The sequence below is a fragment of the Carcharodon carcharias genome, chromosome 8 (assembly GCF_017639515.1).
Source record: "Carcharodon carcharias isolate sCarCar2 chromosome 8, sCarCar2.pri, whole genome shotgun sequence".
NCBI classification, from domain to species: domain Eukaryota; kingdom Metazoa; phylum Chordata; class Chondrichthyes; order Lamniformes; family Lamnidae; genus Carcharodon; species Carcharodon carcharias.
Genome location: NC_054474.1, coordinates 90,680,832 through 90,704,993, shown reverse-complemented (window position 1 = coordinate 90,704,993; position 24,162 = coordinate 90,680,832). Strand labels below are relative to the sequence as shown.

The 24,162-nt window shown below is 45.3% G+C and overlaps 1 protein-coding gene and 2 pseudogenes across 1 annotated transcript in view; 1 reads left to right on the top strand and 2 right to left on the bottom strand.

The window, feature by feature from the left end:
* The window catches only part of adam19b (ADAM metallopeptidase domain 19b), a 153,752-nt gene that overhangs the window by 3,121 nt on the left and 126,469 nt on the right, over nt 1–24,162 (top strand). The window contains exons 2-3 of the mRNA XM_041194317.1: nt 18,142–18,260; nt 21,103–21,173. Coding sequence (XP_041050251.1) covers nt 18,142–18,260; nt 21,103–21,173 — 190 coding nt within the window. The remainder of the gene's footprint in view (nt 1–18,141; nt 18,261–21,102; nt 21,174–24,162) is intronic.
* LOC121281376 lies at nt 10,504–10,713 on the bottom strand (annotated as a pseudogene).
* Nucleotides 10,738–10,856, bottom strand: LOC121281699 (annotated as a pseudogene).

Genomic DNA, 24,162 nt, shown 5'->3' with positions numbered 1-24,162 from the left:
TTTGAAGAGTAAGCATTTTAATGTAGGAAACACAGCAAGGTTCCACAAACTGGAATGTGATAATGACCTGTTTTCGTGATGTGGGTTGAGAGATAAATATTGACCAAGTTATCAGGGAGAACTCGCCTGCTCTTCAGAGTAGATGCATTAGATCTTTTCCATCTACTTTTGAGGTCATCTACCTTGGCTTAACATCTCATCTTAATGATGGCATCTCTGACAGTGCAGCACTCCTTCAGTACTGTAGTGGAGTGCTGGCCTGGTCTTGGAAGTGGGGCTTGAACATGTGACTCAGAGGTGAGAGCTCTTATCACATTGACAATGAGATGCTAGCTCCCAGCTCCTTCTTTACGGCATATTCCATATGACTAAAGTTGGATTTAGGGGAATTTTGGCGTGGCTGTGCCACCAACCTGTTCCCTTCCTATTAATTATATTCCTAGACTTCATTTCGCTCAAGCTTTTATTTCCATTCCATTTTGTGTGCTTAATGAGCTACACAATTACCTTCATGGCACAAGTGCTTCCATTCAGACCGTCAGATTTCAAACTGACCTGGGCTGACTTCTTCCTGATTTTTCCTCATTCTCTTTTTTTTTGGGAAATTCCAAACCTTTATTAGATACCTTCCCTTGAAGTCACAGCTGAGAAAGGCAGTTGCCACATGCAATATCATGGCAGAAACAAATGTCCTAGATGATGGTACCAAGGCTATTTGGTGTAACATTCTCTCCTCTTCACTTTTTTGTACTTTAAAGGGGAGCACGAACAGAACCAGATATCTCCAGAGCTCAAGTATCCTTTAATCTCTCTTGATGTCTCTTTTGACATCACTCAGCCACAACTTTCCATGTTATCTGATCTACCGGTTTGATAATGTTTTGTACTTTAAGCCTTTACACATCCTTAATTTAAATATATAAACTTCTTACTGTTGATGAATTCCTGTAGTTTCATAGTGACAGTGGTTGGGAATTTCCCCTGCCCCACTGCCATTATGTCACTGGAAGATGTGGCGAAACACCCTTTACACACAGGAAGCTAAGCAAGTGAAGTAATGTCAACAGAGCCAAATCACTCCCAAAGGGTTTCCTGACAAATATCAGAAGTATAATAATCCATTGACAATGCCATATGACAGAATCATAGGACATGCAACCCCATAAATATTGAACCTATAAAATCTTCAAGGATAGAAGGAGATTATTCAGGCCATCATGCTTGTATCAGCTCTTTAAAACAGCTACCCAATTAGGCCCATTTTCCTGCTCGTTTCCCTGTTCTCCTCCAGTATTTTCCCGTTTTAAGTTTAAATCAAGATATTGTAGATCTAGCTTTGGTCCCCTCCCATTTCTCATGCTGCACCTCAACAACATCATCTGAAAGCATAGCGTCCATGTGGACATTGTGACATCCAGCTCTACCTGAACATTACCTCTCTCGATCCTTCCAGTGCCTCTAAATTGTCAGATTGCTTGCCTGGCCTCCAGTACTGGATGAGCAGAAACTTCCTTCAATTAAATATTTGGAGGACTGAAGCCATTGGGTGGAATTTTTTGCACCAGTGACTAAGTGCGGTGGTGGGCGGGATTGGTGGCGCGTTTTCCGTTGTGTGGTGAGGCGGGTTCTCGTGCCTGATTGCACTCTTGGAACCTCATTAATTATGCATCAGCTAGCCACTTTCCAAATCTGCCAAACACTTTCCAAACACTGATCTGCCCACCCCGCCATCATTTTATGCAGTCGATGGTCCGGGTGCCATATTTAAATGCCACGCGAACATGCATATTCACTCTCTGCAGCCCAGATGTGTGGTCTGGATTTCCTGAGCCAACCCCACCAAGAGAAAGAAGCCACGCATCCCAAGTTTCAGCCACAACTCCCTGGTGGTTCTCCTCAATGTGGTCCACAAACACCATGATGTCCTCTTCCCGACGGATGGAACTAGGCGGTCCACCAACATCACCTCGCCATCCTGGGAGGGGGTCACAGCAGAGGCCTGTGCTGCTGGCACTCAAAAAAGAAATGCTCTGCAGCGCAGGAAGAGGATGAATGATCTAATCAACTCCGCAAGGGTAAGTCAACCTCTGCTCACTCCAAACTCAGTCTTATAATGGCACTAGGCACTCAAAGGGTTACATTCCTCAGGGATCTCGCATACTATTAGCAGAGGGAACATCAGCACTGATTGTCTCGCACATACCTTACGTCACCACCATCTCATCAATCATTTTGCACAAGCAGCATCTTCAGCCCTGACTGGGGAGGACCAAGCACACACAGCAGGCATGCATGCTTCCCAACCTCTGCTCCACTCCTTCTTGTCACATTCCATCCATTTGTCTTCATGCTGGCCAAGCTGACCCACAACAGGAGGAAGAGATCCCAGACGAGAGGAGGGATGGTGGACTGCCTCCACCTGTGCTGCAGATATCGGGGATGCATCTAGTCATAGTGGTAAAGTAAGAAAAAGAAAGAAATACTAAGATCACATGGGTGTTCACTCACTGTATGTATCTTGCACCCTTGTAAGTACATTGTGTGTTCCTGAAAATGATTTCATCATGAGCTCATAGAAGCTCACTGCCCTTGAGGAGGAGGCATCCGAGTTGGCAGGGGAGGACAGGGATTGCTCCTATGGCCACGGCGAGATTGGCCTCCCCCACCAACCCAGCACTGATGAGCCCTCCATGAGTTGATCACATCCTGAAATTCACAGTGGGTGACATGCAATGTTGCATTCTGCTTGTTCATGAACTAAATCTATATTCTCTTGCTCACAGGCACCAGCAGGCCACACACAGGCCATGCCAGCCCATCAGCCCAGCCCCCAACCCACCCCATCCGAGGAAGACCCGTCACTGCGTTCTTCTGTACCCTCCATCAGCGCAGAGACACTCACCTCGGTGGGTCATAGATCTAGATTAGTTTTGGGGTCACTTTCTTGGGAACACCTCACTGACATGACTCCACAGCAATCGGAGGCAGTGACAGCCAAAGTCTCTGACACTTGGAGGTTTGCTGGAGACAAGCACCTGCTGATTCTGAGTCGTATGATGATCCCCTGGAAATGGCTGCAGCACGCATGCTGGAGATGCAAAAACAGGCGGCAGAACATCAGGCAGTGTTGTAAGAGACAGTCAACAGATGAGAGCGAAGGATGGAGGAGTCCATCCACATTGTGTCTGATGTCGTGGCTCCAATATGCAAGCACCTCAAGGTCACCATTAGAGACCTTGGTCCAGCAGGTTCTGCTGGGTTTGTGTTCGGACCTGCACTCCGTCGCTCTAGGCATTGGTGGGATCCATCAGTGGCGAAGTGAGAGAGGATTGGGACACCTTTTCCTCAAGGAGTCAGGGAAGGGCCCTCAGGCACCCAAAGGGAGGAGGACCAGCAGCTCATCACCCTGAGACCATCTACCCAGGAGGCACGGAGAGTGTACAGCCACTCCCTCTGCCTGTGACCCCCCACTGTAGGAGACCAAAAGCAGGCTGGGGCCTCCAGGTCTTGGCCCTCTCGAGGGCACCTGCCAATGTCATCACAGACAAAGGGCGTGGCAGTCAGCATGCTGCCTCCACCTCTGCTGTGGATATGGGGGATGCACCTAGACGTAGCAGTAAGGCAAGAAAAATTAAGAAATATTGAGATCACAGTGGTGGCATGAGCGTTCATTTACCGTATACATCTTGCACCTTTGTAAATAGATTGTGAGTTCATGATAATAGTGTCATCATGTGAATACCTCTTGCATATGAATCTATATGCCCTCTTATTGCGAGGGTGACCCAAGTTGCCCGTCCGTGATTGCCTCCCTTTGTGTGCCTCAGATTCATGTCATGTTTAGCAGACCCATGTTAGTCACTCGCTCCCTGTGTAAGGGAGATGTGTCAAGCCATATCCTGAAAGTCACTGTGCATTGGGATTAGATCCTTTAAGCCTTGCAACACTTCATAGAATTGTCTGTGCTCATGTGTCTTGGAGGGTTAAATCTAAAGTTATCATCAACACTGAGTTGTGTTCAGCGTGAGTGTGAAAGTACATGACCTGGAGCTATTATTCTCTACAACCGTGTGCAAATGTCTGTGGTCGCTCAGAGTGTCTCCTTCAGGTGCACAGTTGATGCAGGGTGCGTGCTGGTGTGCTATCTTTCACCTCACGTGCCGATTGTATGCAGCTTTGGGGGCTGATCCTTCCAAGAGTTAGGATTTTGTCATCCTTGAGGGTTACGTTTCCAAGGCCAAATACTGACATTGCTTTCAATGTCACTGCTTGTAAAGGCCATTTCAATCATTGGCATGGGGCTAAGGGACAGAAGAAATGTGCTCAGGTCCCCTTGCATGGACCTTACTCCTGCTGGAACCTTGTGGCTATCAACTTGTCGCAGGCACGTCTTCCATGTCTTGCCACTGCTATGGCATCCTCACGTGTAACCCTCCTCAGCTTCCTGCCCTTCCTTCCAAGTCCTCCTTGTCCAAGGAAATCTCTGCCTCCTCCATGTCTTCCCATGGCAAGTGATTCCCTCTTTGAAGCTCCAAGTTGTGGAGGGCACAACAGACCACACTGATGCGGGATACCCTCTGTGGAGAGTACTGCAAAGCCCATTTGAACGGCACAAACAACGGAAGCGCATCTTCAGGATGCCAATGATTAGTTCAATGATGGATGCACCATGTTGTATCTCTCCTCTGTGGCACTTTGAGACAAAGCACAGGTGTCATGAGCCTTCTCTTCAGTGGGCACCTCTTGTCACCCAGCAGCCAACCGTGTAAGCTCTCTGGCCCTTTGAATATTTGTGGCACCTGGGAGTGAGTCAGGATGTAGAAGTCGTGAAAGATCCCAGGATACCTAACACACAAATGCATGATCTGCTTTTGATGACTGCAGACCAGCTGAATGTTGATGGAGTGGAACCCTTTCGTATGAACAAAGACCAGGGGCTGCTGCCAGGGAACTCTAAAGTGACATGTGTGCAATTGATCGTACCCTGCACTCTAGAGATCACCACAAATTCCAGAAATCTAGTAGCCTGGTTGGCTTCATCCATTGTGAACTTTATATTATGGTGAGCGTTACTGTAGAGGGCATCTTTCACCTCCTTTATACATTTATGCATTGAGTCCTGAGAGATGCTGCATGGGTCCCCTTGTGGATCCATGGAATGAGCCACTTGCAAAGAAATTGAGTGCGGCAGTGACCTTCAGGGGCACTGGCAGGGGATAGCCTCCCAGCCCATGCGGTGTCAGATCCTCCTGCAGAATGTGACAGATATTAACCACCACATCTCTTGACTAACATCTGCGGCACTGTCTCTTGCTCATCTCCAAATATGAAAGGCACCTTTGGTAGACCCTTAGTTGTGTCAGTCGCCTCCGTGGGATGGCTCTGACTTCCTCAGCCTCTGGGACTTCCTGGGGTACCCCTGGACCATGCACCTCAGGCTGGTCACTTCTCTATGCTGTGCTAGATAGCACCCGGCTCTTCTTCTCATCAGTCTGAGCTCTGCCATCAAGAAGGCTGCATTGACCATAGCATCCATTCTGCAACTCCCCATCTTACAGTGCACAGTCAGATCCAAGAAATGAATGTATCTCACCCAACAATTACAAACCTCCCACTCCAAGCCAGACAGCCACTGTCATGCCCTTGGGCTGCGCTAGCTTTACCCGCCTTTCCCTGTTTCACTCTTGGAGCTGAGGCACTCTCTCACAGATCACAGATCCCAACAACTTTACATCTCAGTCCCAAATAGGATGGAAGAGGGTCAAACTCAACCATGTAATTCAGAGGCTCATTAAAGGCACTCATACACTAATTTGGATTTGAAATTAACTCTGCCTTGCACTTTTGGAAAGATTGGATGCCTTATGCTCTGTGACCCATGTCAATTGGCCAATGCAGTTTGCAGAGTTTGACAGAGCTTCTTGCATATATCCGGTAGCTGACTCCCTTAATGGCTGGCTGCCTCTTCCCTTCTCGCATTCCTTTGATGGTTAAATGCTCAATGAGTCCACATGTAAGATAACCCCAATGCCTAGTGTGGTCTAGCATAAAAGCGCACCATGAGTTGCTGGTTCCAACTGTAACATTTCAATAAAGCCTTTGAGTTCTGTCACTTCATCGCCATGTTGAAATTCTAATAAGTTTGAGGTTGTCCCTGAAAGAGCCCCCGAGTCCAGCCATGGAGTCCTCCCACATTGCCTCAGACCCCTCCTGTGGAGATTTTTTTCTAGCTTCCTTTTTAAACTACGTCGTTGTTTTGGGGTCTCAGCATGGTTACGCTGCACTTCCACTTTGAGACCAAACCCTCTCCCATCACTGTTAATATCCATCCAATCATCCTTGGAACCCCATGATATGCAGGTAGACCTCCCTCTGGTCAATCTCCAGCCGTGCCCAGTAATCCTGCAGCCCATTTTGATTGTTGGACATTCTTGCCCTCCCCCCTGAACTCATCACTATGGATGTCCCCATGCCCCATGTGGACCTCACCTCTACCCATCAAGAGGCTGTGTGCATGGTCACACACAGAGGTGCCCCCCGCCATCCCCAACACACAACAAGAGCTTCAAGTCCCTCCTTTTATTATCTTTTTTCCTAGTTACATGCTGCAGCTGCCTCCCCTGGCCATGACTATTCCATCTGCAGCCCAGTACTAAGCCAACCACCCCCAGGACAGCCGTGTGTGAGGCACTGACCATGCCCTGCACAACATGATGTGGATGACTACCATTGAGGAAACAGGCCTTGCTCCTCCCTGGACTGGGACCACAACGTGCGTGTCATGACCTGTAGCATGACCCACTAAGCCCCAGGACTGCATTTAATGTCTTATCCTGAAAATGTGGTCCTCGGAGCCCCAGGACTATGACTGTAAGACACTCATTCCCCCACCCTCACTCGGCTTCCTTCAGGACTACACCCCCCCCACCCTATCCATGGATCTCTGTGCACCGAGTGTCACATGTGCAACCCTACACCACACCACTGCCCCCCCTACTCCCCAGTCTTCATTCTGTGAGAACCCCTTCCCTCTTGGCTACACTACCCACCCCCCTTCCCCCAGTGTAGAGTATGAGCGAACCCCCTACCTCTCGTGCCATACTCATTCCATCCACCCCTGCCCTGAGTCTGCATGTGCCCCTTCCATGTCAGGCTCCAGCTCTCTCACCTCAGTCATCTGTCTGTCTGCTATACCTCCCTTCCTCCTCTGTTGCTTTCACTTCATGTCTATCCTATTTCTGTCCCCGTGCTGGTCTCTGCTGATAGAGTTCAGTACTGCCTGCGCTCCACAGTGTCCAGTGCGAGCAGCCCCGCTTGCGCTCCAGCGCCCAGTGCAAGCTGCCCTGCCAATGTCCCGCCGCGCCCAGTACAAACAGCCTTGCCTACAAACCTCACGTCTTGCCTGAGAGAGCAGCTTTGGTAGTGGTGACTAGTTGGAGCAGTGCTGTTCCACGTAGGCTTTCAATGTTGTACGCACCTCAAAGTCATGAGTAGAATGAGGGTGGGCAGGTGCACACCACTTATATCTGGTCGTGAATCAGACCAGTCTATTTTCCTGCTGGTGTCGCACCTAATTAGGAGGGAGAACATGATTCTGAGAGTTGAGTTTTTGATGAGAGTTCATGGCATGTTAATGCATGCAAATGGAGCTCTAAACATGGATCAGCAAGAAAATTGACCCTGCCATGAAAGTGCTGAGGGGAAAACTCTGACTTGTTTTTCTGCTGGTGGAAATCCGATTTTTGGCCTCCCGCTGAATTTTTTGATCCTGCCTGCCACGATTCCCATCGCTGGTGGGACTGGAAAATTCCACATTATTTTCAGTCTCCATGAACAGCTCGGTTCCTCCTGCCATTGATATCCTCTCTCTCCCTGGCAATGGTCTGAGGCTGAACAAGTTAGTGTCATTTTGACTTCGAGAGGAGCTTCTGACCACATATCCACACCATCACTGAGCCCACCTGTCTCCACCTCCATAACATTGCCTAACTCCCCGCCAACCCCCTCAGTTCATCCATGTTGAAACCAACATTCGTGCCTTTGTTACCTCCAGACCTGACTACTTCAGTATACTGCAGCTGGTTTTCCTTGTTCTACTCCCCATCAACTTGAGACATCCAAAACTCCTCTGCCCATGTCCTAACCTGCACCAGGTCCTGTTCACTCATCACCCACATTGACTCCTGGTTAAGCAACACTTTGATTTTTAAATTCTCTTCCTTGTTTTCAAATCCCTCCATGGCCTTACCCCTCCATATTTCTATAACCTCCTTCAGCCTTACAACCCTTGGAGATATGTGCACTCCTCTAATTCTGGCCTCTTGAGCATCCCCGATTTTAATTGCTCCACCATTGGTGATTGCCTTCAGCCATCTAGATCCTAGGCTCTGGAATACCCTCACAACACCTCTTCTTCTCTCTACCTCTTTTGCCTCTGTTAAGATGCTTTTTAAAACTGACCTCTTTCACCAAGCATTTGGTCATCTGCCCTAATATCTCTTTATATAGATTGGTGTCAAATTTTGCTTTATAATGTTCCTTGGGATGTTTTATTTCATGGAAGACACTATATAATACAAGTTGTTGCTGTTGTCTTGTTGCGAATGTGCAAACAATCCCATATCTGGGATCTGGACAGCATCAAACCATTTAGCTTAGCTTTTGGAAGTCGTGCCTTTTTTTGTTGGTTAACCAGGCATGTGAAAGATGTGAAAGCCCATCACCAGACTTAGGAATTACTGAGAGAACCCTATCCTGCATTTTCTCAATATGGAGTGCAAGTGCGCCCTCCCCTTAGCAAAGCTCAGGGAATGTCAGCACACCTTTGACAGGAACCAAGGCTTAGAGGTTTGTATGGCAGGAGCGTATGCGGGTTGGGGGGAGGGAGTGCTTGCACTTAACCAGCTGAAACCATACGGATGACCACTGTAGAGCACAGGCAACTTTCCCATTGCCTTGTCCATCCAAGGCTATCCTACCTGTTGCATCAGCAGCTTGCAAGGTTATCAAGAGCTGACCGGCGAGGAAATAACAAAAGTGGGTCAATAGAGTTAAGGTGCAGATCAGTCTTGACCTGACTGAATGACAAAGTAGACTCAAATAGCTGAAAGCCCGCTCTTGTTTCTAATTTTTGTAAGATAGATCTACCCATCTATCTCCCATCAATGAGCCGGACAGCTTAATCAATCACAGACAGTGCGCTGGAGTATTATCGACTCATCTGACTTAGATAACTGTTTACCAATTTTAACACAGAAAATTATTTTAGTTCCAACAATCTGCCTCCCCTTGCACCCATCACCATAAAGAGATTCTCTTTACATTCTCCCCCACTTCATTAGAACCCCCAGCCTCTTGGAGTAACTGTGACTCGCTCATTATTGTCTATTATAACCTACTCAATCATTTGAATATATTATTTCAGTGATAACCAGCCAGTTTTATCTATCATTTTATTGACACCAGAACATATACGTATTATCAAAAAATTCTAGATAAATGAGCTAATCAGAACACTGTCTGGCATGGTAAGTTATAGATACCAACAAGGTCCCAGGTTTGACCTGTGGGCTATGCTGATTGATCTGATGGCAGCCAATGTAATGATGGCGAATAGTACAACTGGTGTATGGTGTCTTGCTGGGGATTAGGCAAAGTTGCTGCTTCAGATTGCTGTCCACTCATTCCTGCTTTGATTGGATGTATGTAGATAGTGACTGATAAAGGAGGATGCACACATGCCAAGTGCCAGTGTTTTAACTCCAGTTGCCCACTTGTCAGCACTCATGGGAAACATCAGCCTGCTTTCAGGATTGGAGTTGTTAGCATCAACCAATTAGATTGGTTGGCAGATGGCACTGGTGGTTGATGGACCAACCTTTGAGTCTGTCCAATCCATTCAGCCTGATTGAAGAGTGGGACTGAAAGAAGTGAGAACCAATGAGAATTATTAATTGGAGGGTGGAGACTGATAACTGCTAACACCTATCTGATGGTACTTTCTCCCATTCTTTGTAATGCACTTTAGGCAGAAAAACATATTATCTACAGGTCTATTGACCGTTGGTCCCAGGTTCTATATGCAGCAAATAAGCTACTGTAATAGAACAAAACGTTTTTTTATCTTACTCAAAAATCCAACCAAGTTGTGTTATGCTTAAGCTTTTTTTAAAAAATTATTCATTGAGCATTACTGGCAAGGCCAGCATTTATTGCCCATTCCTTCTTGCTCTCGATAAGATGGTGGTGAGCTGCCTTTTTGAATACGACTTGAATGGTTTGCTAAGCCATTTCAGAGGGCAGCTCACAGTCGATCACAGATGCTGTGGATCTGGAGTCACATGCAGAGGGAAGGAGGGGAAGGAGGGCAAATTTCCTTCCTAAGACCTTTTTTTTTACTTATAATGTTTATTGTCCCACTTTGTCAATAACAACTCTTTGTGAAAATGTCCATAACCAATTATTTCGTTAGCGGCTTCAGCTGGCATCAGTTTTGACGATCAATTATTGTAATCTTCTTGCGTCACACTCAGATTCCAAAAGTGTGAGCACATCTCCCTCATGGACTGGTCCTTTCACATTCTGAATGATGGATCGGTTGCTGTCGTCCATAAATTCCACACGGACCTGAATACACTATCCCTGGGATCCCATCCTTCCAAGAACTTTAGTAATCCGGGCCAATTTGACGGTCTGAGTCCGTGAAGCCTCCATGATAGCGGTGTCGGTGAAAGAAAAAGCCTACTGCACCTGGTATTCCCAGGCGGTCTCCCACCCAAGTACTAACCAGGCCTGCGTCTGCTTAACTTCCGAGATCAGACAAGATCTGGCATTTTCAGACTAGTGTGGCCTTGGGCAAAATTCAGGATCTCAGTAAGACTCCATGAGTGTTTTGTAATTCGAACACAGAACGTTCTGATCTAGAGTCAGACATTTTATTCACCAGCCCGTTAATGAACCAGATCCATTTGTATGACAATTCGTCATTTCATGTTCACCATCGCAGATACTAGCTTTTTTTTCAGGATGTATTTAATTAATTGAATTAAAGTTCCCCAGCTGCCCTGGTGAGAGTATGAGCTCATGTCTTTGGATCGTTAACATCAGCGATTGGTGCTGCTGTGATAGATCAGTATAATAGAATGAAACACAGCTAACAACCCAAAGGTCATGAGTTCAAATCTCAATATACCAAGTGGTGAAATTTAGCTCAGTATTTCTGGGTATATGTATAAAGGCATTAGTGAGCATCCTTGGCCATTCTATCTGATGTGTAGCATCTGAAACTGGAAATGCCAAGTTTGACCTAAGAGATTATTTGGGTAACATTGACTGATCATTATCTGCCCTCAAGCTACTTCTATGTAAAAATGAAACTGTTCTGGTTATACATGTCTCCAATCCCATATGATGTGGTTGATGCTTAAATGGTCTGGTCAGGTTTGCCTGAGAGCACAAGATTCAACTCGTGAATGTCTGTTCCTGCACTTAGAGGATTAAATTATGATAACACATTGTATAAATTTGATTTATATTCCTTTAAGTTTAAAAGATTGAGGTTTGATCTAATCAAGTTGTTTTAAATGATTGAGGGATTCAATAGGGTAGATATAGAAGAGTAATTTCCTCTAATGAGGAATTTAGAACAAAGGGGGATACTATTAAAATTACAGTTGAATCATTTTAAGAAGGGAATCAGGAAGTGGATACAGAGGATAGCAGAAATCTGGAACTCCTTGTCCCAAAAGCCTATGGATGCTGGATGACTTGAAGCTTTCAAGATTGATAGATTTTTTTTAGGTAAATGTATCAAGGGATATGGATCAAAGATGGATAAATGGAGTTGAGGTACAGATCAGCTATGATCTAATCAGATAATGGAACAGGCTTAAGAGACTGTACGAAAAGCTCCTGATCTTATGTTTTCATGGATTTGTGCCTTTTTCCAACTCACAGCTGTGTTAAATGATTTTTATTTCTTGTACAAGAAAATGAAGCTCTTTGTTGCTTCAAAAGAATGACATAGGTTAGAAATTAGTGTTGCTAGTAATAGGTGACAAAGATTAATTAATTAGTTAATGAATTAATTAACCTTTGTCCTCTCTTTTGCTGGATGTGTTAAAACCCATTTATTTAATGAGTTAACACCTCTGTTGAAGAGCACATCGGGGAATATTATATCAGTGAATTAAGTTTCCATCTGTTCCTACTGCCAACAATAATCTGTAGCTTTGTATTTTTCTGAAATGCGGGGCAGGTTGTGTAGCATCTAAAAGAGGAAATGCCAAGTTTGACCGAAGAGATTATTTGGGTAACATCACTATCTCTCCTCAAGCTACTTCTATATAAAAATGAAACCATTTAGTTAACATAAATGTGTTGTATAAGGAAGGCCATTCAGCCCATCTTGGTTCATCCACTCAGAAAACCCTTGCAACAACCCCCCAGCACCCCCACCTATATATCTTTTTAAGTGATTCCAGGGTTTTGTCTACATTACACCGTGGGCAGCATTTTTACCTCGTCAGGCAGGTGGACCCAGGAGTGGCAGCGAAACTGACCGCTGCCTGCGATCGGGCCCCGACTGCGATTTCACACTGGCTGGCCTATTAAAGGCCAACCAGGGTGAATCGCATGCTGAAACGCTCAGCACTGCCTGGGTGGGGGGAGGAGGGTGAGCGCGGAGGTCAGCGCAGGTGTGGGCACGCACGCAGTGGAAGCTCCCTGAAGGCAGAGAGCTGCCTCAGGGAGCTAAAGGTTTCTAAGATTCAAAATAAAGAAATTAAAATTAAGGTAAACATGTCCCCTCATGTGACTCTATCACATGAGTAGGGACATGTTAAAAACGAGATTTAAATTTTAAATTTTATTTTTAATTAACATCGGAAATCTCATCCCGCTCATGAATGAGGTTTCCTCAAAAATCCAAAGGCCGCTTGGCCTTTTCGCCTGCCCATCAACCGTAAGGTTGGACAGGCAGAGAAAAATTCAGTTTAATTAATTTATTAATGGGCTTAACAGCCCTCTGAATTGTCAGCGGATGAGCTGCCAACTCCCATGTGTGCCGGCTGCCTGAAACATCGTGCAAGTGCGTGATGACATCAGACACCCACCCAACATCATCGCGCGTTATTTCACGCTCGTGCATGTCGGGCACAGGTCCACACGCTGAGCTGAAAATCCAGCCCCTTTTTTTCAAAATCATCCTGAGCTATTTTAACATTCATGAAACTCATGTATTGCCTTATTTTTCCTCCTTATGTGCAGTGCTTTACACTTGTCTGCATTAAATTTCTCCTGCCATTGTTCTGCCTACTTGGGTAGAAACATAGGAATTGTTAGACAGGGAAAAAGGACCAAGGTTCATTCAGTGGGGGTGGAGGAGGTTGGGGGATGTGGGGGTGTGGGAGTGGTGGGGGATGATGGGGGGGGCGTGAGTGGGGGTTAGAGAGAACTGCGTTGAGATGTTGGATGTTTCCAAGTGGTGGGCTCAGGTGTGGGTTGGCCGTCTGCTCTAAGGAGGCAGTCGATTTGCATATTAAAAGCCCTTATTGATTTTTAAAATTTTTTAACTGATTCAATAGATTATTTTATTCTATACAGGAGTTTGCTTCTCATCTCATACAGTAGTTACAGCCCATCCAAAGTGGGGAGATGCTGAGAGTTCCACAGAATTTCCATGCACCTTCAGTTTTCATTCTCTAGTGAAACTAATGCATATTCAGCACCCAAAGCCACAACAAACACTGCAAATGCCCACTTGAAGCCTCAAAGGAAGATATCTCTGAAGGCAATTGGTTTAGCAAAGCCTCCGCTGAACAGCCAGGGCCTCATTATGGGCCCAGGGGTCCCTCAGGCCGCTGCCTCCAGTGGGGTCCCTCAGCCCTCCAGCTCCGGCCCGGATCCCATGGTGAGAGTGACCTGCAGATGACCAGGGACATTTTACCGGGGACAGCACAGCCTCCCTCCATGTGAGGAGGCAGCCTCCCTGCGGCAGCCCAAGGGGCCAGTAAGGGCAGCAGGATCCACGGTCCAAGGGGGTGGGAGGGGTGGGGGGTGGGCGGGGAGCCGGGGGGGTGGGGGACATAGCCAGGTAAGGACAATTAGGGAATACCTGGTGGGGTCAGTCAGTTGGCCGGCTTAGCCCCTCTGGCTTTAAATTTTCAAATTACCACTCATGCCTCAGCTGTCCAATTGGGCCAGTGGGCTTTAAGTCCCGCCTGCCATTCTCAACTGGATGGTGAATCTGGAGGCAGCCAAGCCGGAGGTGGTGTCTGGGGAAAATAACCAAGTTGGCCCTGCTTCCAGCGAGTGCAAGCTCAGGGCCCCCATTTCATCCTGACATCAGGGCCCTGAAGCCTGTGGGAAAATCCTGCCCACTGTTTCCGCAGGTTAGTTTTGAATTTACTCCGCTTTAAGCACACACTGTGCCCTCTGCTTCCACTGTTCCTGACAAGGTGAAGTAGCTTGTCAAGGTCAACATTATTCAGTCCCTTTAGAATCCTAAAAATAGTACTTGTATCACCTATCAACCTTCTCGCTTTCTATTCCCAGTTTTTATATCTTGTCCAACTGGACTACACTGCCTGTGAGTGTGGTGGAGGCAGACTCAATCAAGGTCTTCGAAAGAGAGTTGGATCATTAGTTGAGGAGAAAAAAATTCAGGGCTACAAGGAAAAGACGGTGGAGTGGGACTAAGTGAGTTGCTCTTGCAGAGAACCAGCATAGATACAAGGGCTGAATGGCCTGCTGCTGTGCTGTAGCCATTCTCTGAACTCATTCTGTTATTTCTGAATGGCCTCTCTGATTGTATGGCATCTCCAAAAAGATCCCAAGATGCTCTTTCGAAGAAGAGCAATGGAGTTCTTTCTTTTTCTCTAAAATTTACCCTCAAGCAACACCACAGGCACAGATAACCTGGCCAGTAACACACTGTTGCTTGTGGGAGATTTGCTGTGTTCAAATTAGCTGCTGCCTTTCCTACAACACAACAGTTACTGCATTTCAAAAGTACATCATTGGCAGTAAAGCACTTTGGGCATCCCGAGGTCATCAAAGGCACTAGAGAAATGGAAATCTTTTTTTCCTTAGTTTCGTAACATCTGGAAGTTTGGCTATTTTGCGTTCAGTTTCTGAATCTAAGACACTGATGCAAATGTCAAATTGTAGTGGTCTCAACATCAACCCAGATTACTGCACTCAGTGTTCATCCTCAACTGCGTTCCCCTTCCTCCTTATCCCCCACAATTCTGAAAAACCTCCTCTACTAAGTACATCCAGTTCTGCCTTTCAACTTATTTCTTTCTCAGGGTTTACCCTGAATCCTCACAGCATTGTGCTGAACTAACAGCTTTGCATGCAGAAATATACCTCGTTGGGAGGTCCCATTTTTTCCCCTGTCCACTTGAGTCATCACTTCCTTGAAGAAGGCTGACTCGGTGGGATCTTTACCTCCTGATGTTGCCAGCTGTTTTCTAAGTTATTATTACCTGGATAATTCCCAAATTTTCTTCTGATACTCAGGTCCATTACTTTACGTGAAATGGAATTAAGACTACTAAGTCTGTAGTTGACTGGGTTTGTTTCTTCATCCTTTCTTTGAATAGCCTGTTTCCAATCTACTTGTCCCCAGCAACCAACAAAATGATCATCATTTCCCCTGGTGATGCGACACCTTGGGACAAATACACCTACAGATTTATCTATTTTAAGCCTTTTTAGCTGCTCTAGGTCAGCCAGCCCATTTCTATTGAAGTCACCGATTATATTTGGGTCTGGGATGTTCCTGTTCATCATATTTTCCCTTTTGAATACCTGGACAAAGTAATTATTCAGAATATTTACGATTTTGTGTTCACATGAGGTCTATTTGCATATTTTGTGGATCGCACCTCTTCACTGACACTCCTCTAACTAATGAAGTTCTGAAAGCATTTTTTACTGCTGTGTTCACCTCTGTGGAAATGGCTTTTCCTTAAGTCAAAGCCTTTTGAGCAAGCTTTTATTTCTTCAAGCCCTTATGTTTATCCCAGTGAACATCATCACTTTTCTTCTTGCAGAATTAGTTAGGTATCACCTTTCTTTATATTTTAATTTTAATTTGTTTGATAATCCATTTGGAGTCACATTTTGTTCATTCTGAACTTGTAATTCTTAATTATATATTTAGTCTACATGCTCAGCATTATTCCTTTAAAGACCTTCTACTTAATCTCTGTTGAAATGCTGCTCAGCATAAGACCATAAGACATAGGAGCAGAAATTAGGCCATTTGGCCCATCGAATCTGCTCCACCATTCAATCATGGCTGATAAGTTTCTCAACCCCATTCTCCCACCTTCTCCCCGTAACCTTTGATCCCCTTACCAATCAAGAACCCATCTATCTCGGTCTTAAATACACTCAATGACCTGGCCTCCACAGCCTACTGTGGCAATGAATTCCATAGATTCACCACTCTTTGGCTAAAGAAGTTCCTTCTCATCTCTGTTCTAAAAGGTCTTCCCTTTACTCTGAGACTGTGCCCTCGGGTCCTAGTCTCTCCTTACTAATGGAAGCATCCTCCTCCAGTCCATTTATTTTACTTGCCCCCTCAATTCTTGAATATAAAATATTCACATTGGTAGGTCCTCAATTCAGAGAATACCCATGTGTGTCTACACTGCTGTGGCATCTGGGACACGGACAGATGCAATGATGAAACTAGTTTTATATTGTGAGTGGTGTCCATGTAATAAGTGGTTTCAGTTCAGATATCATGCTTAACTCGGGATACATCCCCACTGAAAGGAATTGATCCTAGTACTGCTGTATTGAGGAGGCCTTGTGGCTCAGTGGGCCTACCTCTGGGCCAAAAGCTCTAGGTTCAAATCCCACTTCAGGACTTGATAGCCATGGAAGGTGTGTTCATAATCTGGCCAAACAGGTTGATTATCAGTTTGTAAATCCTTCCAATATGCCCGTTGGTAGGTGGTAAGAATAGGAGAGTTTCCTGGACAGCCATACTGCAGAAGGCAATGCAAACCACTACAGTACTTTGCCAAGCATAATCATGGACCAATCCAAAGGAAGTCCATGGTTGCCAACGCCCTCATAGAGGATGGTACCTGAAGGAGGAGGAGTGTTGTAATGAAGTCCCAAAAGCAGCACTCGGGTTCTCTTCCAAATCTCTCCACCTTTCTTGATGCTTTCAAGTGGAAGCCAGATATGTAAATGGGGCAAAAGGAATAGAAGTTTATGTTGTTGGGTATGGGGAGGCTCATGTGGAGTGCAAACACTGGCATTGATCTGTTGACACTGAGCCATACAGGAGGCCTCAAATTCATTCCCAGCCCTGTGCTGAGTTCAGCCAAGGATAGGGTTGAGATGGGAGAGGTTCCCTTGTTGACTTATCTAGTTTCCCCTTAAAAGCATCAAGAAGGGTGGGTAGATTTAGAAGATGGCTCTGAGTGTAGCTTTTGGGACTTCAATACACCACAACCACATTCAATTCCTTTCACTGGGGACATTTCCCAGGTTAAACATGTTGAGATCTGAACTGAGACAGTTTACAACTCAGACATGGTTCACAATATAAAACTGGCTTCATCAGTCTGGGATAGTGTCGGGATGGGGGAGGGGCAGGTGGGGGCAGAGTGACTATAATTGATCTTGTTATCGCTTGAGCTTGGGCGACAAAAGATAACTGGACAAAGATTCCTAACCAATATCTAGCAGCCTCCGTTTGAGCAGTGTATGTTTGTGGGGATAATTTTACTTTTGGATAGAACTGAATTAGCTGTCCATTATTCACAATCCATCCAATTTTACCTTTTCATTGAAGTCAGTGCGAGGGAAATGTGGAGGTGGGCTGGGCATGGGTGTAAATTATGCCCATATGTGTGTGGGCACACAAGGAGATTTTGAAGGAGAGGTCCTTTTCCTAAGGCTGAGTAGCCTGCAGGCGTTCAGTCCAAGTTACTAAGTTAGGGTAGAAAAGGTTGGTTGCAACTGATACAATTAAGTCCAATATAAAGTCACTGTCTTTAGGAGAGAATAACTCAGGGTAAAAAATAGGACTGGAGAGAAAACCTATGATTGCTAACCACTCCAACCTCAGTCTATTATCTGTGAATTGACTCAGTTGTTTTTTCCTCTTTCCAGGGAGAAGTAGCAAGTTGAATCAAGAATCTCAAATGTACAATCACATCAAAAAGTATGAAATGATGGTACCCCGGTGGCTTACCTCAGGACCATTGGAGCACTTTCCATCTGATAACCAGGTACAGCAAACTAACCAGATAACCAACACATTGTCTTAATCAGGTCATTAAATAGGTAGCGTGTTGACCTGATCACCCCATGAAGCTTGATAATCAGAAAGTCAGTTATTACTATCATGATCAGTTACCATGTGCTAACCTAGTAACCAGTCAATGAATGCTGACCTAGTAACCAGGTGTTATATGGCTAACCAGTTTTATTTTGTAAATCAGCTAGTGTATTGGCTTCATAACTAGCTAGACGCAGTATTCCAACTTATTAACTTGCACACAGTAAATTAATGTAGAAAACCGTTCATGTGTTGTGATGACCCTATAGGAAACTCTGAATGAAGGACAAGGTGAATGGACCATCAGGGCAAAGGTTAAATACTGAAGGAAGGGGTGGGCCTGGGGCAGCAAGCCAAGACTCATGTTCCAACCCACTCAGTCTCTCCATCCTGCCCAGGATCCTGCATCATGTTTTTACAGGGTCCAAACGTTTTCCGGGCTTGTACTCCAAATTTCCAATACCAAGTGTGCTTCCTCAATCCTGAGCAACCTTCAAACATTTTCATGTTTTTCTTTCTTGTAATTTCTATTAAAGACAAGATAATGACTCTATGCTGTAAAACAACATGTATTACTTCCTGAAGAAAGCAGGATTCTGCTTTTAAACTTGGTCTTTCAGACTGAATTGTGGCCTTGGCTGATTATTTAGCCCACCATGAGGAGCTGTCTTGCTCCCTGATTGAGTAAAACTGCACTGCTCTGTGACACTGACATACAACCCGGGAAGGGCCGAGGCTCCCTCCCTACTCCATGTTGACTTAGCATATCTCCAATAGGGCATAAATAATTGGAGTACTATTGGATCTTAGTGTCTGTGCTTTAGGGAGGAGAAAAATCAAAAGGAAATTAAAAAAAGAAAGAACTTGTATTTATATAGCGCCTTTCACAACCTCAGGATGTCCCAAAGTGCTTTATAGCCAATGAAGTACTATTTGAAATGTAATCACTAGTGAAATGTAAGAAATGTGCCAGCCAATTTATGCACAGCAAGACCCCAAAATGTGATAATGACCAGATGATTTGTTTTAGTGATTATGCTTGAGGGATAAGTATTGGCCAAGTCATTATGTGGAAGTCCTTTGCTCTTCTTCAAAATAGAACTTGGGGATCTGTTATATCCACTGAGAGGGCAGGCGAGGTCTTGGTTTAATATCTCATTTGAAAGTGGCATATGTTGTGGTGCAGTACTGAGGGAGTATTGCACTAAGTGTCACCCTGGATTAGATGTTCAGCTCTCTGGAGTGGGACTAGAACCCATGAACTTCTATCTCAGAAGTGAAATTCTACCAATTGAGCCTCAACTGCTGCTGAAAAGTCTATATGTGGATGTCCTGGTGAAGCTGGAATCACAATTGTCACCCTCTCCCAAGGTCAGAGGTATTTACCACTCCACAGTGGCCATTCTTCATGTTCAAGAATCAGCAAGAGTATTTGATTATGAGGACATTGCAGCTGAGATAACCAGCACATTGTTGTCAATCATGTGTACTAGTTATAGTGCATTGACCTGACAACCAGGTGAAGCTGGATAACCTTCAGCCAGGTGTAGCATAACCAGATAGCCAGCTTCATTGCATTACTAAGATAATCGGTCACAGTGTGTGAGCCTGATTACTAGTTAGCGAATGCCAACCTTGTGATCAGGTACAGCATATTAACTCTAACCAGTTGCATTTTGATAATCAGCTGCTGCACCTCACGCAACATCCACACAGACTTTCCAACAGCAGTTACAGGGTAATAGTCATACATGAGAGGCCTGGCCATTAGTAGCACATCTACTGATTGACCCAGCAGACAGCACAAGCCAGGAGTCACACTCAGGGCCTTTTTGATCTATGCGGTCACATACTGGGCTGCACACTTACTAACCAAACCACTGGGAATACTGCATTAGACTTTTTGATTCGGTTGCTCTTTCATTAATGGTAGCATTCTGACCTCTAAGGTAGAGGGTTGTGGATTCAAGAGAGTTGAGCACATTACCTAAGCTGACACTATCCTTTGGCTGAGATGTTCAATTGAGGTTCTGTCTGCCCTTTTAGGTGGACATAAAAGATCCCGTGCTATTGAACAATAAGCAGCAGTGTTCTCCCCGGAGCCCTGGTCAATAATTATCCCTCAATATACACTGAGAAAACAGATTACTTGATCATTTATCTATCTGCTGTTTGTGAGACCTTGATTTGCATATATTGGCTGTACATCGGCCCACCTTACAAAAACGACCTGTGAAGTGCTGAGAAATGCCTGAGGTTGTGAAATGCACCATATGAATGCAAGTTCTTTTTTTCTTCTTATTGACAAGTGTCAGAGTGGATGGATTGTCCCACCACGCAGTGGACCTGGGTTCATCTGAATTGTCTACATCTCACAGCTTGAAATAGAGGAGTGTTCAATGAGATCTGTTCGCATTGCGTCGGGTACACTTGAAACCCGAAGCGTTTCAGGTGTGGATGTAACAGTCCTGTTCAAAGAGCACTTCTCTCAGCTACTGTCTGAATTAGTGTTGTTGGATAGCTGTTGCATTTGTCTATTGTCCCCAAAGAGATCTTGTAAGGATCTCTTGCATCCCTCCCCCTGACACATTGCCGTCACTTCATTCTGTATGCATATTGATAATTTGCGGGCGGTACAACTGAGGAACTCTCAGCCTGGTCGATGCTGAGCAGCACCAGAGAAAGCAAATCTTTAAAAAGTGATGACAACAACATCTGAATAAGGTACAAATGGTGACGTTTTTCTCTCTTTTTCTCTCCCACCCACCCACCCTCCCTCCCTGTACACTCAGCACCCAGCCTGGGCAGAGATCCAATTCACAGCTGAAGGAAAAGATCATATTCTAGAGATCCAGAAAAATGAGTGAGTACATTTGTGTTTTTATTTTATTCATTCACGGGACTTGGGCTTCGCTGGCTGGGCCAGCATTTATTGCCCATCCCTAGTTTCTCTTGAGAAGGTGGTGGTGGTGAGCTGCCTTCTTGAACCGCTGCAGTCCATGTGGTGAAGGGAGTTCCTAACAGCACTGTGATATGCAATATAGTTTGCATTACAGAGTATAAGTGAAGTATAGAGAGTGAAGTACAATACAGACACAAAGCAGTATAGAATGTGGGTACAGTATAAAATATGGAAAATTACAAATGACAATGTGCAATGCAGGGTACAGTAAGTCCTCACTATAAGTGGTGGTTGCGTTTCTGAAAATTGCTACTTTGGTTGAATTAGCTTTATGTGAATCATTGTTTCCCATAGGAATCATTGATAAAGCTGGAGTTGGGTTCCGTTAGACATTTCTCACCCAGAAAAAAGACAATGTACAAGTTGAAATACTGTACCATACGTATGTAGCACTGTGCTTTCTTAGTTGAAATAAGTAGCAGAATAAAATAAATCACTAAATATAAAAGAAATCGTGTAAAAATTCAAATCAGATAACGTCACCTGTCTCTCTTCTAAGACAGTCCCTCAGGTGCGGGGATGACTTGCTTCCATTCCATCTCGATGGGTTGGGGAGATGTTTTACCTCTTCAGGGATGCTTTGAGGACATCTCTCAAGTGTTTCAGTGGAGGTGGCTTTGAGTGATTTAGAGCCTTGATGCTTGGCATGTTGGCTTGGGGGTAGACCTGGCTGCTGCAACATAGCGGGTAGCCCAAGCACTCTCACAATGTCGACTGCTCTCTCTCCAGCCCCAAGACATTCTAAAACATCCAATTTCACTGTTAGATTGATGGTATTTTCTTGCTTTCTTTGGCAGCAGCCGGCACACTACCACCACTTACCGGGCATTTCACGCTCATGTTTAAAAGTGATTTAGAAGACTCACTCCCAGCAAAACTCCAAACTTTAATAAACTATGGTTTTGGATGCCTCGGTTTTTTATTAAAAAAATCAGTGTTGCCTCAAATACAATAGTGCAGAACCACACTAACCGATGGCGCCGATCCAAGAGGACACGAATCACCATGAATCACCATGTCACGAGAAGACACTATACCAGAGATCGGGATTTAGAACAAGAAAATGGGACCGAAACCAAGCACCACCTTATAGTGAATCAGCTTAAAACAGGGCACCTTAAAATAAAGACTTATTGTACAGGTAGAATGTATACACCAGTGGCAGCCTCCCATCTCATTAGATGATGGTTTGTGCCCAATTGGTTAACTCTGTGTTAAACATCATCTGGTGCGACTCGAGCCCTACTCTGGCATGGCAGTCTCTGCCGCATTTGCTCTGTTTCCTCTGGGCCTCTTCTTGGCCAGCTGAGCTTTTTGTTTCAGCTTACTATTTCCAATGCCCTTCCAAGCAGTCAGCCTTCAGAGATCCTGGGTGTCATTGACTGTCTCCCAGTGTCAGTATCCGCCAGCTTCATATCTCGCTTGCAGGTGTTCTTGTGGCAGAGGTGTTGACACCCAGGAGATTGTGACCTAGTGGCCATTTCTCTATACAAAAAGCCTTTGGGTACGGTCGTCATCCATCCAGTGAACATGGCCGAGCTAGCGCAGATGTTGTTGGCTTAACAATGAGTGTATGCTAATGGCATTAGCACGTTCCAGGACCTCTGAGTTGGTGACCTTGTTCTGCCAAGAGATGCTGAGGATACGTCTGAGATGGTGAAGGTGGAAACTGTTCAGCCTTTTCTCCTGTCTCACATGTGTTGTCCAAGTCTCATTACTTTAGAGGAGTGCGCTGAGGGCACAGGTTTGGTAGATTCACAGTTTGGTGTTCTCGGTCAGGTTGCTGTTGTTCCACAGTTTCTTACTCAGTTTGGACATAGCACCTGCAGCTTTTGTGACGTGTGTGTTGATTTCAGCATCAAGTGACAGATTGCTGGTGATTGTGGAGCCTAGCTATGTGAAGGTATCAACAACGTCCAGCGTCACATTGTCAGTACTGATAGGTGGCGAAATGGCAACATCCTGGACCATGACATTTGTCTTCCTGATGCTGATGGTCAAACCAAACTCTTTACAGGTATGAGAGAGTCTGTCCATTTGCTGCTGAAGGTGGAATGCTAGTCTGGAATCATCAGCGTGGAGCAACTCTCTGCTGAGGACTTGGTGCACCTTTGTTTAGGATCTCAGGTGAGCTAGGCTAAACAACTTTCTGTAAGTTCTTGTGTGTAAGTATACACCCTCTGTGATGATCTGAAGACATATGATAGTATCAAAGAGAAGAATATACCAAAGAGCATCGGTGCTAGAACACAACCCTGTTTGACCCTACTGCGGATCTTGGTATTCTGGTGTTGTCCAGTCATAACTGACCTTACTTATCATGTGGTCACGGAAAGAGGAGATCACATTGAGTAGCTTAGCTGGGCAACCGGTTTTCTCCAGCAGCTTAAATAGACTGCCTCTGCTCACATGATCAAATGCCTTGGTGAGAGCGATGAAGGCAATATATAGTGGTTTTCTTTGTTCACGACATTTCTCTTGCAGCTGCTGGACTGAGAAGATTATAATCATTGTGGAACTTCCAGTGCTGAAACCACATTGAGATTCGGGACAGATGCATTCATCAAGCGCCTGCAGTGTGACAAGGGTAGCATGGGCAAATGTGCAGGTAGCGGCCTGCATTGAAGAACAATGTTTTGGATGCCTGTTCATTACTGCCCCACTCCCAACCCTTCACTGCCTCACTTGCCACCTCAAGTGCCCCTCTTGTCGACCCTCTCGTTGCCAAGCTCCCAACCCTTGAGCCCTCACTGCCTCACTCGCTGCCTCGATTGTGAGGGAGTTGGGGGCAAGCAGAGGGGGCTCAGCGAGGGGGTGGTGAGCAGAGACAGCAACAACAGGCAGCAGAATCAATGACATCAGTGGCACCAACTTCCTGTTCGAATGCAGT